This window comes from Thunnus albacares, chromosome 10 (assembly GCF_914725855.1).
Source record: "Thunnus albacares chromosome 10, fThuAlb1.1, whole genome shotgun sequence".
Taxonomy (NCBI): Eukaryota; Metazoa; Chordata; class Actinopteri; order Scombriformes; family Scombridae; genus Thunnus; species Thunnus albacares.
In genome coordinates, this window is record NC_058115.1 from 34,430,069 (window position 1) to 34,443,674 (window position 13,606).

The 13,606-nt window shown below is 41.6% G+C and overlaps 1 protein-coding gene across 1 annotated transcript in view; it reads right to left on the reverse strand.

The window, feature by feature from the left end:
• The window catches only part of tgfbi (transforming growth factor, beta-induced), a 36,388-nt gene that overhangs the window by 15,452 nt on the left and 7,330 nt on the right, over positions 1 to 13,606 (reverse strand). The window contains exons 3-4 of the mRNA XM_044363183.1: positions 2,205 to 2,269; positions 589 to 746 (exon numbers count right to left, since the gene is read on the reverse strand). Coding sequence (XP_044219118.1) covers positions 589 to 746; positions 2,205 to 2,269 — 223 coding nt within the window. The remainder of the gene's footprint in view (positions 1 to 588; positions 747 to 2,204; positions 2,270 to 13,606) is intronic.

Here is a 13,606-nt window from a genome sequence, read left to right on the forward strand (position 1 = left end):
TGAGCTTGATGTAGTTAAAGTATTGCAGTAAAAGTACATAAGTATTATGAGCTTGATGTAGTTAAAGTATTGCAGTAAAAGTAGTGGTTTGGTCCCTCTGACTGATATATTATTATATATGACATCATTAGATTATTAATAGTGAAGCATCAGTGTTAGAGCAGCATGTTACTGTTGTAGCTGCTGGAGGTGGAGCTAGTTTACACTACTTTATATACAGTTAGCTAGTTTAGTCCAGTGGTTCCCAACCTAGGGGTCGGGCCCCTCCAAAGGGTCAGCAGATAAATCTGAGGGGTGGTGAGATGATTAATGGGAGAGGAAAGAAGAAAAAACAAAGTTCTGATACACAAATCTGTTTTCAGTTTCTGGACTTTTTCTCTAATCTTTGATTTTTGCTGAAATATTGGATCATTTGAACATTTATTGAAATGAAAGTATGTGAGAAGTTTAGGGGGAAAAATCACTCAAATACTCAAGTAAAGTACAAGTACCTCAAAACTGTATTTAAGTACAGTTTTGAGTAAATGTACTTAGTTACTTTCCACAACTGTACTTGTCAGTAGGACTGATTGATGTTGTTGTACTGACTGTTGGCAGGGCGGCCCAGGCCTCGTTGCTCGGGGCGAAGAAGGTGAAGCTGCCCGGACCTTCGATCTCCTCCCTCAGTTTGGCGCGGTCAGAGTACATCTGTGTGGTGGTGGCGCCGACTACACCCAGCGTGTTGTAGATGTTCACCAGAGGAAGCGCTGCAACCACACAGGTCAAGTTTAATTTATATAGAACAACATCACAAATCACAACCTCGCCTGAAGGGGTTTTACAATCTGTACAACATACATCATCCTCTGAACAATCTCCCCACAAACCCTTCAGGAGGAGCAACAGAGGACGGACAGGCAGGAAACAGACGTGGTGTTTATAGACCAAAATAGCAAGATGACAATATGTAAAATCAGGACAACAGAATGATGAGTCGAATGTAAACACACACAGAGACAAACACACTCAAACTCAACAAATACTCTGCCAGCTGCAGCTAAAAGGAACCGGAGTCATCAACAAACTGTCAGAGCAGAACACCCACAATGCAACAGTGACATCACTGCATGTAGAGGTCAGAGTTCGGTCACAGCAGCTTTTATATGACGACTTTTAGTTTGATCTCGTGAGAAAATGTATAGATCAGATCAATCACAGTAATAAACACAAATTCAAGAAATCTCTGCAATATTTCACTTTTAACTTTTCTGCATTAGAAATGTCAAAATCAACAAAACGTTTGTGATTTGAATAGTCGCTTTTCTGCTGTTTGAGAAACTGTCTGCAACAATTAGCAGTAGATCTGTCCGCTGGAGACCAAACAGCCTGTCTGCCATTTTTGATTAAAGTTCAGGGGAAAAACACACATGTTGTCCTTCATACGTCCGTGACGAAATGAAAAACCAGTTTATGTGACTTTGCTGCATCTTCAAACGTGATGTTGATGACGAGCTTTAGCTCTAACAGCTGAGTTCATCACTGAATCTCTGTGTCTTTAGGTATTTTTAAGCAAATTATTATTTATGAATGAATGTTGTCTTCAGCTGTGACGCATTCTGCATCAAACACAAGATGAATCATTTTGAAGTGACTATTAAATGAATAATAAACTGAAAGTTGGAGACAAAAACTCACCGCCTGTTCTTTTGTTCATTTCGTTAAACTTATATTTTTTTAAATACATCACTACTGCGCTGTTCAGTGTTTATTAAACAGACGCAGCAGCTGGAGTCGCAGTTTGTTTCCTCTTATTTAATGTTGCAGAAACATTAACAGACTCTGATCATATGTTCTGCTGGATTTACTAACGACATAATCTGTGTCTGTTTCGTTGGAAAATTCTGCTGGAAATCCTCTGAAGAGCAGATGAGATTTACATGAGTCATGAGGAAGTAGTTGGAAAAACAAATGTGCATTAAATAAATGCTTATATATAACTGAAAACTAAACATTTAGGTTTTTATAAATGAACAACGTCTGATTAGCAAACAAACAGCAGAGCATCAGTGAATCCCTGCAGGCTGCTGATAAACTTTTCTGTCTTTTGTTACAATAAGAGATTTCAGTGTGTTTGTCTGCTTTTATCTCAGTATTGACATGAACTCTTTTTCATTTAGTGGCGGGTCAGAGGTTAGAGGTTAGAGGTCAGAGGTCAGAGGTCATACCTGCAGGACAGCCCTTCTCTCCAGGAATCTTCTCATAACCAGGACAGCACTCATAGGTGATCACCCTGCAGCAGAGACACATGAAGACACATCAGGACACATGAAGACACATCAGGACACATCAGGACACATGAAGACACATCAGGACACATGAAGACACATCAGGACATATGAAGACACATCAGGACACATGAAGACACATCAGGACACATGAAGACACATCAGGACATATGAAGACACATCAGGACACATGAAGACACATCAGGACACATCAGGACATATGAAGACACATCAGGACATATGAAGACTCATCAGGACACATGAAGACACATCAGGACACATGAAGACACATCAGGACACATCAGGACACATGAAGACACATCAGGACACATCAGGACACATAAAGACACATCAGGACACATGAAGACACATCGGGACACATGAACCCTGTTTACACTTGAAGTGAAGTGGACACGAGTGTCACTCAAACCACTTCCCGAGTTGGTCTGGGACACATTTAACCACATATCTTTTGTAGTGTAAATGCAATGTGTCCTGATGTGTCCTGACGCGTCCTGATGCGTCCCTGACGAGGACGTGGTGGTTGTTTTGGTGACAGCGCGCCAACACCAAATGACTTTGTCCTCTCAACAGTTGGGACAGTTCGTACGTGTAGGTTAGATCTTCTCAGAACAGACTGACGTAACGACTGGGCCCTTTGACCTTCTAGCGGATGTAACGTAATCATAACGAAATCTCAACACAAGAGGGCAGCTGGACACCTTGGAGACACATGATGGACACGTGCATGAACGGCGACGTGTCTCGGCTGTTCACTTGAAATCCAGTTTAAACAACCTCATGAAGACACATCAGGAAACTCTCCGTCCTCTTTCCTCCTCTCCTATCAAACTTCCTGTCCTTCATCCTCTGAAAGCTTCATGTCTTCCACTTTGTGTTTTTCTGTCTCGCCTGCTCTACCTGGACAGCCTCAGTCTACCTCCTCCTCCTCTTCCTCCTCCTCCTCCTCTTCTTCACTAACGTGTCTTTCACTCCAACAAGATTTGAGCCTCAGGTTAAAAAACCATAAACTCTCAGTTTTCCCCGTCAGAAGCTCGTAAACTTCTCTGTAACGTTTCTGCTGCAGGAGACACATAAATTCCTGTCTGTGTATAATGATGCTAATAAAGTTATTTAGTTCAAGTTACTGTTTCCACGTGTAAAATAATAATAATGAACATAACATGAGAAATTCTTCAGGTTCAGACTCGTTTCCATGAGAACATAAACAACGAGCTTCCCATAATAAACCAGTTTACCTGAAATAAATATTGTTCTGATTATCTGGAGGACAAAGCTGAGAGTCACAGTGACCTCTAGTGGTCAGACGGACGTTTGGAGAAACAAAATCCTCTGTTGTAGTAAACTAACAAGGAGATATGGTGCTTTTTGCCAGAGGTGGAAAGTAACTAAGTACATTTACTCAAGTACTTCCATGTGATGCTACTTTCTACATTTCAGAGGGAAATATTGTACTTTCTACTCCACTACATTTATTTGACAGCTTTAGTTACTTTTCAGATGAAGATTTGACACAATGGATAATATAACAAGCTTTTAAAATACAACACATTGTTAAAGATGAAACCAGTGGTTTCCAACCTTTTTGGCTTTTGACGTCTTACAAAAAGCAGTGTGTAGTCGGGGTCACATTTCACATGTCTATGAGTTGTTAACAGCTCCACCAAATAGTGATTTTTCCCTCTAAACTTCTCACATGCTTTCATTTCAATAAATGTTCAAATGATCCAATATTTCAGCAAAAATCAAAGATTAGAGAAAAAGTCCAAAAAACTGAAAACAGATTTGTGTATCAGAACTTTGTTTTTTCTTCTTTCCTCTCCCATTAATCATCTCACCACCCCTCAGATTTATCTGCTGACCCTTTGGAGGGGCCCGACCCCTAGGTTGGGAACCACTGGACTAAACTAGCTAACTGTATATAAAGTAGTGTAAACTAGCTCCACCTCCAGCAGCTACAACAGTAACATGCTGCTCTAACACTGATGCTTCACTATTAATAATCTAATGATGTCATATATAATAATATATCAGTCAGAGGGACCAAACCACTACTTTTACTGCAATACTTTCACTACATCAAGCTCATAATACTTATGTACTTTTACTGCAATACTTTAACTACATCAAGCTCATAATACTTATGTACTTTTACTGCAATACTTTAACTACATCAAGCTCATAATACTTATGTACTTTTACTGCAATACTTTAACTACATCAAGCTCATAATACTTATGTACTTTTACTGCAATACTTTAACTACATCAAGCTCATAATACTTATGTACTTTTACTGCAATACTTTAACTACGAGTACTTTTACTGCAGCAGAGTATCTCAGTACTTGTTGCGCTGCTGCTGAGTTGATGTTAAACGTGTTCAGACTTTGCTGCAGAAATAAACAGATTTTGAGGAGTGTTTTTCTCTCGGAGGGTCTCGGGTTTGATTCCCGCCTGGAAAGCGTTTGACTCACATGTGTTCTGTAATGAAGCGTGGAGGTTGAGCACTTCCTGTTGAGATTTCCATAATAAATGTGGCTGAGCCGTGTGGGCTCATAAAGCTCATTTCCTCCGAGAGAAGAAGAATCTGCAGTCAGACGCCTGACTGACCGACGGGGGACGCACACCCACCGCCAGGAAAAACACTTCCTGCTTGCTACAAAATAAACGTCAGGTGACTGGACGACTTAGCCACAAGTAAATATCCTCAGTTTTTTATTTTATCATTTGAATTTTAATTATTTATACTGTACTATTATAAAGTTTTGTACTAACAGCGTCACTTTGAGTCACTGCAACTCAATTTAGTTTTATTTAGTTTCTCTTTATGTTGCTGTATTACATGTTTATGATCTGCTGGTTGTATGTTGTTGCTATGATACGTGAATTATCCTCAGGATAAATAACCGTCTGTCTATATGTATATATACACATGGGTGACAGATTAAAGGAAAACCTGGTCCAGGTCTGGATGCTGGACCCCTACAGTGAGGGGGTCTGGGGGCTCTTTTATGCTGGCATGGTTTGGGGAAGGGTCACTGCTAATCAATACAAAAAGTATTTGTGAGTGATCAGCTTTAATCCTATGATGAAACATGTCTATCCTGATGGGAGTGGTCTCTTCCAGGATGGTTTGATGAGTATTAAATGATGTGAATCATATGTTAGGACCTTCACAGTCATCAGATCTCAACCCAGCTGACGATGATGAAGAGTTCAGAGACTGTAGGATCAATAACAAGGAGCTCTGAAGATGTTCTGATGGTCCAACACCTTACTGACACACTGCATGTTGGTTTTTCCTTTGATGTGTCACCTGTCTGTATGTATATTTACACATATATATTTATACGGAAGGATGTGATGGGATGTTTTAGGGTTTTCTAAGAGTCGACAGTGATCAGAAAACATCAAAACATAACTTTCATCATCATTAATAATAAACTCAGAAGCTCGTCACACAAACTTTGAGCTAAAACAGCCGTTCCTTATTCATGTGCTACATGTAAAAATATTCAATTTTTACAGTAAAAGAATGAATCTGTCCAGTTTTATGATGAATGAATCTGATGTGTTTAACAGTCAGAGACTCTGCAGCTTCAGCTCAGCTTCGTCTGACTTTAGTGAAGCTTTAAAGTCATTTTTCAAACAATATTTACTGGTTCAAGTCTCTCAACTGTGAGAATTTGTTGCTTCTCTTGGTCATAAATGACTGTAAATCAAATATTTTGTTTATATTTGACTGCTGGTTGGACAAAATGATGACGTCATCTTTTCTGATGTTTTATTGACCAAATGATTAATTGAGAAAATTATCGATAATGACAATAATTGTTAGTTTTTGCTGTGTTCCAGATATGAATTCTCAGTCATGTGTGAGTGTTTCCATTGCTTGCATCATATTCAGATGTTTTCTTTGGGAGGAAACAGGAACATGAAGCACTTTGTGGAAAACGAAGCAGGAAACACTTTATAAACTTACTTTATAAAACGTCTGTCACTACATCACAAGTTTCAGCTTTAATCTTTAAATACAACTAAAAGAAACTGAATCATACACACATATATACATATATGTGCTTTTATTAAGATAAATATTAAATCTAAATCCAAATCTGGATGGTTTTGAATGTTTTTTATGTCTTTTTTGTTGTACTTTGGACTTTATCAGGTATTATACAGGCAGGACTCTGTCAGTCCTTTATGGATGAACATGAGGAAACTCGCTGGGATGTTTGGAGGATCTCTGATGAGCCGAACGCTGCAACAATTAGTCTTTTAGTTGCCAACTATTAAATTCATCGCCGACTCTTTTGATAATTGATTCATCTTTTTGAGTCGTTTTTTTAAGAAGAAAATGATTCCAGCTTCTTAAATGTGAATATTTTCTGGTTTCTTTCGTCTCTATGACAGTAAACGTCGTCTTTGGGAAACACTGATCAACAGTTTTTACTATTTTCTGACATTTTATAGATCAAACAACTAAACAAACAGTCAGATTAATCAATAATGAAAATAATCGTTAGTTGCAGAAATATTGTAGATGTTCTGGTACACAAACAAAACAACAAAACCTGTAGAGGAAAGCTGTGTGGCGCTGCCCCACCACCAGACCCCCCACCTCTGGATCCCCCAACACCAGATCCCCAACACTGGACCCCCCAACACCAGACCCCCCACCACCAAACCCTCCAACACCAAACCCCCCAACACCAGACCCTCCAACACCAGACCCCCCACCACTGGACCCCCCAACACCAGATCCCCAACACTGGACCCCCCAACACCAAACCCTCCACCACTGGATCCCTCAACACCAGACCCTCCAACACCAAATCCCCCAACACCAGACCCCCCACCACCGGACCCTCCAACACCAAACCCCCCAACACCGGACCCTCCAACACCAAACCCCCCAACACCGGACCCTCCAACACCGGACCCCCCCCCACTGGATCCCCCAAGACCAGACCCTCCAACACCAGACCCTCCAACACCGGACCCTCCAACACCGGACCCCCCAACACCAGACCCTCCAACACCAGACCCCCTACCACCCTCCAACACCAGACCCTCCAACACCAAACCCCCCAACACCAGACCCTCCAACACTGGACCCCCCAACACCAGACCCTCCAACACCAGACCCCCCAACACCAGACCCTCCAACACTGGACCCCCCAACACCAGACCCTCCAACACCAGACCCCCCAACACCAGACCCTCCAACACTGGACCCCCCAACACTGGACCCCCCAACACCAGACCCTCCAACACCAGACCCCCTACCACCCTCCAACACCAGACCCTCCAACACCAAACCCCCCAACACCAGACCCTCCAACACCAGACCCTCCAACACCAAACCCCCCAACACCAGACCCTCCAACACTGGACCCCCCAACACCAGACCCTCCAACACCAGACCCCCTACCACCCTCCAACACCAGACCCTCCAACACCAAACCCCCCAACACCAGACCCTCCAACACCAGACCCTCCAACACCAAACCCCCCAACACCAGACCCTCCAACACTGGACCCCCCAACACCAGACCCTCCAACACCAGACCCCCTACCACCCTCCAACACCAGACCCTCCAACACCAAACCCCCCAACACCAGACCCTCCAACACCAGACCCTCCAACACCAAACCCCCCAACACCAGACCCTCCAACACTGGACCCCCCAACACCAGACCCTCCAACACCAAACCCCCCAACACCAAACCCTCCAACACTGGACCCCCCAACACCAGACCCTCCAACACCAGACCCTCCAACACCAAACCCCCCAACACCAGACCCTCCAACACTGGACCCCCCAACACCAGACCCTCCAACACCAAACCCCCCAACACCAGACCCTCCAACACTGGACCCCCCAACACCAGACCCTCCAACACCAGACCCTCCAACACCAAACCCCCCAACACCAGACCCCTCACTGGACCCCCCAACACCGGACCCCCCAACACCAGACCCTCCTACACCAAACCCCCCAACACTGGACCCCTCAACACCAGACCCTCCTACACCAAACCCCCCAACACCGGACCCTCCAGCCCCCAGGAGGCCATGAAACAGCTGCCATCTTTAACTGCTGATGTTCATAAATCAGTTGAAGGTTTACTGAAAGCAATATGAGGTCATTTACGTCGGAGTTTGGTTCTTCTTCTGTTCACGCAGGTTTTCACGCTCGTGTGTCGGGTGCAGAAAAATCTGTCACCTCAGCAGTTTGACATCAGCATGATTTAGAGGTTGTTTCTGATTGGTTCTCTGCTCGGTTCAACAGAGTCACATGTTGAACTTTACAACTCGTGTGTCAATCAGACACACTGAGATAAAAACACAACAGCAGGCAGCACATGAGGATCTTTATTACATCACTGTTGTATTGTGTTTATGTAGTTTAATAGTTGATAGTGTATAAATGTGTATATTGTGTTTATGTAGTTTAATGGTTGATAGTGTATAAATGTGTATATTGTGTTTATGTAGTTTAATGGTTGATAGTGTATAAATGTGTATATAGTGTAAATACAGTCAGATGTGTAGCTCTCTATAGAACGTACTACAGTGTATCTACAGGAACGAGTCATAGAAACGCAGCAGGAAGCTTTGGTCTTGTGTTTTGGTTGAATATAGATGTATTTCAGTATAAATACATGTTAGTGTTTGAACATAAACTGAAGAGTTTGGAAGTGAGGATGTAAACATGTCAAATGTTTTGTTGCTTGATTGTGTTTGAAGTGAGAAAAGTATTGAGGACATTTGAAGGCTGTAGTCACTGAATGCTTTCTGTGTGAAAACTATGCAAATGTGTCACAGTTTGATCCTGAATTGTTGCTGTTGAAGAGTTTGAACATGTGGACTCAGTATTGATCTGCTGCAGGGAACCGATCAGAAACTAAACTGTAAGTGCAGGAGTTCAACAGTCTCTTCACTCTGATGCCTCTGAGCAAACTGTTTCCACAAATGTGTCCAGAAACGGTTTTAAAAATGTGAAAATCTGCACAAACGCTGCTGTATTATTATAGTTTATATTTCCTAACAGTGAAAGTGAGAATTTAAGTTTCAGTCTGACTTGAGTCCAGGTCTCTGCATCTCTGTCAGCAGCAGCTGCTTTAATAAAAGAAAATGTAACGTCTGGAGACAGAAGAAGGAAAAACTCCCAGAGCTCCTGCAGCCGCGTATCACCGCGGCAGTAAAATGTAAACAGATGGAGATCAGCTACTGCGAGTGTGTGTGTGTGTGTGTGTGTGTGTGTGTGTGTGTGTGTGTGTGTGTGTGTTGGCACACACGCTGGACTGATTATCAAACCAGATGGAAACTTGACTCCCGTTTGTTCTCCACATAAACAAAGATGGCCGCCGTGGATTTCTGACAAAACAAACAGAGCGAGGTCGCAGTAATTCAGCCGGCGGGGTCGAGCTACCCGATGGAAACGTTCCAGCAGCTTTAACATCAGTCAGGACTCCGGACGCTGCAGCACAGACTCGACCTTCACTCTGTTTCTCTGATTCGCTCCAACATGAAACGGCTCCAAACTAAACCTGAGGAGTCGCTGAGAAAAGCTTCTCAAAGATTAAATGACTTTTCCAGCCATGTTGTGTAACTTTGGTTCAGAGAAGAAAGAAGAGACTGTTGCCGCAGAGGCAGAGAAGAAGAAGCTGCAGGTTTCTGTTAAAGATGTTTGAAACTAAACAGACGCTTTGCTTTAAAATGTAACCTGATTATTATCATCAGTCCTGTCGACTTTTATCAAGACTGTGATCGTTTTCATCTTTCTGACTATGAGAGTCTCTGTTTACCTGCCTGAGAGATAAAACACACTCACACCTTCAGGTTAAAACTACGGAGGTCACATGACGCCATTTTAGCCTCTTTGCTGGTTTTACTGTAAAAGCTTCAGCATACATTGATGAGCTTTATTGACCTAAACACTCAAACTGCAGGAGACTCTGCAACCTTTTTAGACTCAGAGTTTTGGATGGAAGCAGATCAGAGTGTCACAGCAGCTTCACTACAGACAGCTCAGTCTGCTACAGCTGCAACGATTAGTCCATTAATCAATTAGTTGCCAACTATTTTGATAATTGATTAATTGTTTTGAGTGATTTTTTTAAGAAAAAAATGTCCAAATTCTCTGATTCCAGCTTCTTAAATGTGAATATTTTCTGGTTTCTTTAGTCTCTGTGACAGTAAACTGAATATTTGAGGAAACATTGATCAACGTTTCACCATTTTATAGACTGAACAACAAATCAATTAATTAATTAATAATGAATATAATGATTATTTGTAACCCTTCTGTTTGTTACTGCGTCTTTGATTGATGATCACTTCTGTTGTCTTTTTAGGGGAATTATTTGTAAATCAAGACAGATTCAATTATTATTTTTACCCAGAAGTCTAGAGGAGGTTGTGAGCAGCGTGTAAAGTTTGTTGCTTGAGAGGTTAGCGTTAGCGTTAGCGTTAGCGTCACCTCCTTTAGCGCTCAGGTGAGTCACGAAAGAACAAAACAAACGGACAATTTTACAGATAATTTAAAGGCGACACATTCTTCATCAAACTGTACGTCCCCTCTAACTTACAAATATGTCATTTATAGTTTTTATATTAAACTTGTTGAAGATCTTTAGTGTGTCGAGCTGTGAAGCATCTGAAGTCTCCGGGGGAGTCGGGGGTGAGTTATGACTCTTCCCTCTGCTGACCTCTGACCTCTGCTCAGCCTCCTCCTCCCTCCACAGAAACCCAGAGCAGAGACACAAAGACAGGACTGTTCTCACACACACACACACACACACACACACACACACACACACACACACACAGTCCCACTTCAAACCCCTCCCCACCATGAGTGTGAATCTAATTAAACTGTCAATGATAAGTGCTGAATGTTTCCACAGACTGTGTGTGTGTGCGTGTGTGTGTGTGTGTGTGCGTGTGTGTGTGTGTGTGTGTGTGTGTGTGTGTGTGTTCAGATCTCTAACAGCTTCACTTCCTACAAGCAGAAACTCTCGCTTCCCTTTTTTTCGTTTCCTGGATCAGAAATGAAAGAATCTGTTTGTGGGTAACTGAACTCGACATCCTGTCCAATCACAGACCAGCTTCACACACACACACACACACACACACACACACACACAATGATACATTCACTTCTGAATCTGAGCTGTGTGTTTTATGAATCTTGTATGTCGTGTTTCATTCTCACACTTTGAATCTCCACAAACAGAAGCTGCGACTTTAATTTGCTCTGCAGAGACGCTTTGAATAAAGTTGATGTCTGCAGCAAATCACCACATTTCTAATCAAGTTCAGAGTCGCTTTAAAGACATTTTTCGTGTTTTACAACAAAATGAAAAAATGTCTTCAGCAGGTTTAGATGCTAACAGACGCTAACAGATGCTAACAGACGCTAACAGATGCTAACAGATGCTAACAGACGCTAACAGATGCTAACAGATGCTTTGTGCCTGATCATGTTAAATGATCAGCAGGCAGCAGGAGACTGAACTCTACACCAAACATGAAAAACTAGTTTTGTTGTGTTCAGACAAACAGAAACAAATAAATCAACTGTCTGTAAGGACGTCTATAAACATTCACAACTTCATTCCAGGCTTCAGAGACGCAAGAAAACAGACGAAAACAGCGGCCATGTTGGAAATCTGATCATCTGATCATCTGATCTGACATCCAGCCGATCATCTATCAAGATCATTGATCGATCAGGTGATTAATCAGACGTTGCGACCTCAAACTGATCAGACAGAAATTTGGTCTGATTCTAAAATTGTGTTTAACTGACTGAAGGAGAGCTGCAGGAGCTGCAGGAGGTGCAGGAGGTGCAGGACCTGCAGGACCTGCAGGAGCTGCAGGAGCTGCAGGAGGTGCAGGAGCTCCAGGACCTGCAGGATGTGCAAGACCTGCAGGACCTGCAGGAGGTGCAGGAGCTGCAGGAGCTGCAGGAGGTGCAGGAGCTGCAGGAGTTGCAGGAGGTGCAGGAGCAGCAGGAGCTGCAGGAGGTGCAGGAGCTCCAGGACCTGCAGGATGTGCAAGACCTGCAGGACCTGCAGGAGGTGCAGGAGCTGCAGGAGCTGCAGGAGCTGCAGGAGCTGCAGGAGCTGCACTGCATCTGAACTCTCTCTGGGTGTCAAAACGGACAAACTAACCAGTTCAGACAGAAAATTCAGCAGAAGATGCAGAAACCATCTTTCTAAACAAAAATAATACAATCAAAACAGAAAAATGAGCCGAGAAACTACTAGTACTGTAGTATTGTATTACTGTAGTATTGTAGTACTGTAATACTGTAGTACTGTATTACTGTAGTATTGTATTACTGTAGTATTGTAGTACTGTAGTATTGTAGTACTGTAGTATTGTATTACTGTAGTACTGTAGTACTGTAATATTGTATTACTGTAGTACTGTATTACTGTAGTATTGTAGTACTGTAGTATTGTATTACTGTAGTACTGTATTACTGTAGTATTGTAGTACTGTAGTATTGTATTACTGTAGTATTGTATTACTGTAATATTGTATTACTGTAGTACTGTATTACCGTAGTATTGTATTACTGTAGTATTGTAGTACTGTAGTATTGTATTACTGTAGTACTGTATTACTGTAGTATTGTAGTACTGTAGTATTGTATTACTGTAGTATTGTATTACTGTAATATTGTATTACTGTAGTACTGTATTACTGTAGTATTGTATTACTGTAGTACTGTAGTACTGTAATATTGTATTACTGTAGTACTGTATTACTGTAGTATTGTAGTACTGTAGTATTGTATTACTGTAGTATTGTAGTACTGTAATACTGTAGTACTGTAGTATTGTATTACTGTAGTACTGTAGTACTGTAGTATTGTATTACTGTAGTATTGTATTACTGTAGTATTGTAGTACTGTAATACTGTAGTACTGTAGTATTGTATTACTGTAGTACTGTAGTACTGTAGTATTGTATTACTGTAGTATTGTATTACTGCAGTATTGTAGCACTGTAATACTGTAGTACTGTAGTATTGTAGTACTGTAGTATTGTATTACTGTAGTACTGTAGTACTGTAATATTGTATTACTGTAGTACTGTATTACTGTAGTATTGTAGTACTGTAGTATTGTATTACTGTAGTACTGTATTACTGTAGTATTGTAGTACTGTAGTATTGTATTACTGTAGTATTGTATTACTGTAATATTGTATTACTGTAGTATTGTAGTACTGTAGTATTGTATTACTGTAGTACTGTATTACTGTAGTATTGTAGTACTGTAGTATTGTATTACTGTA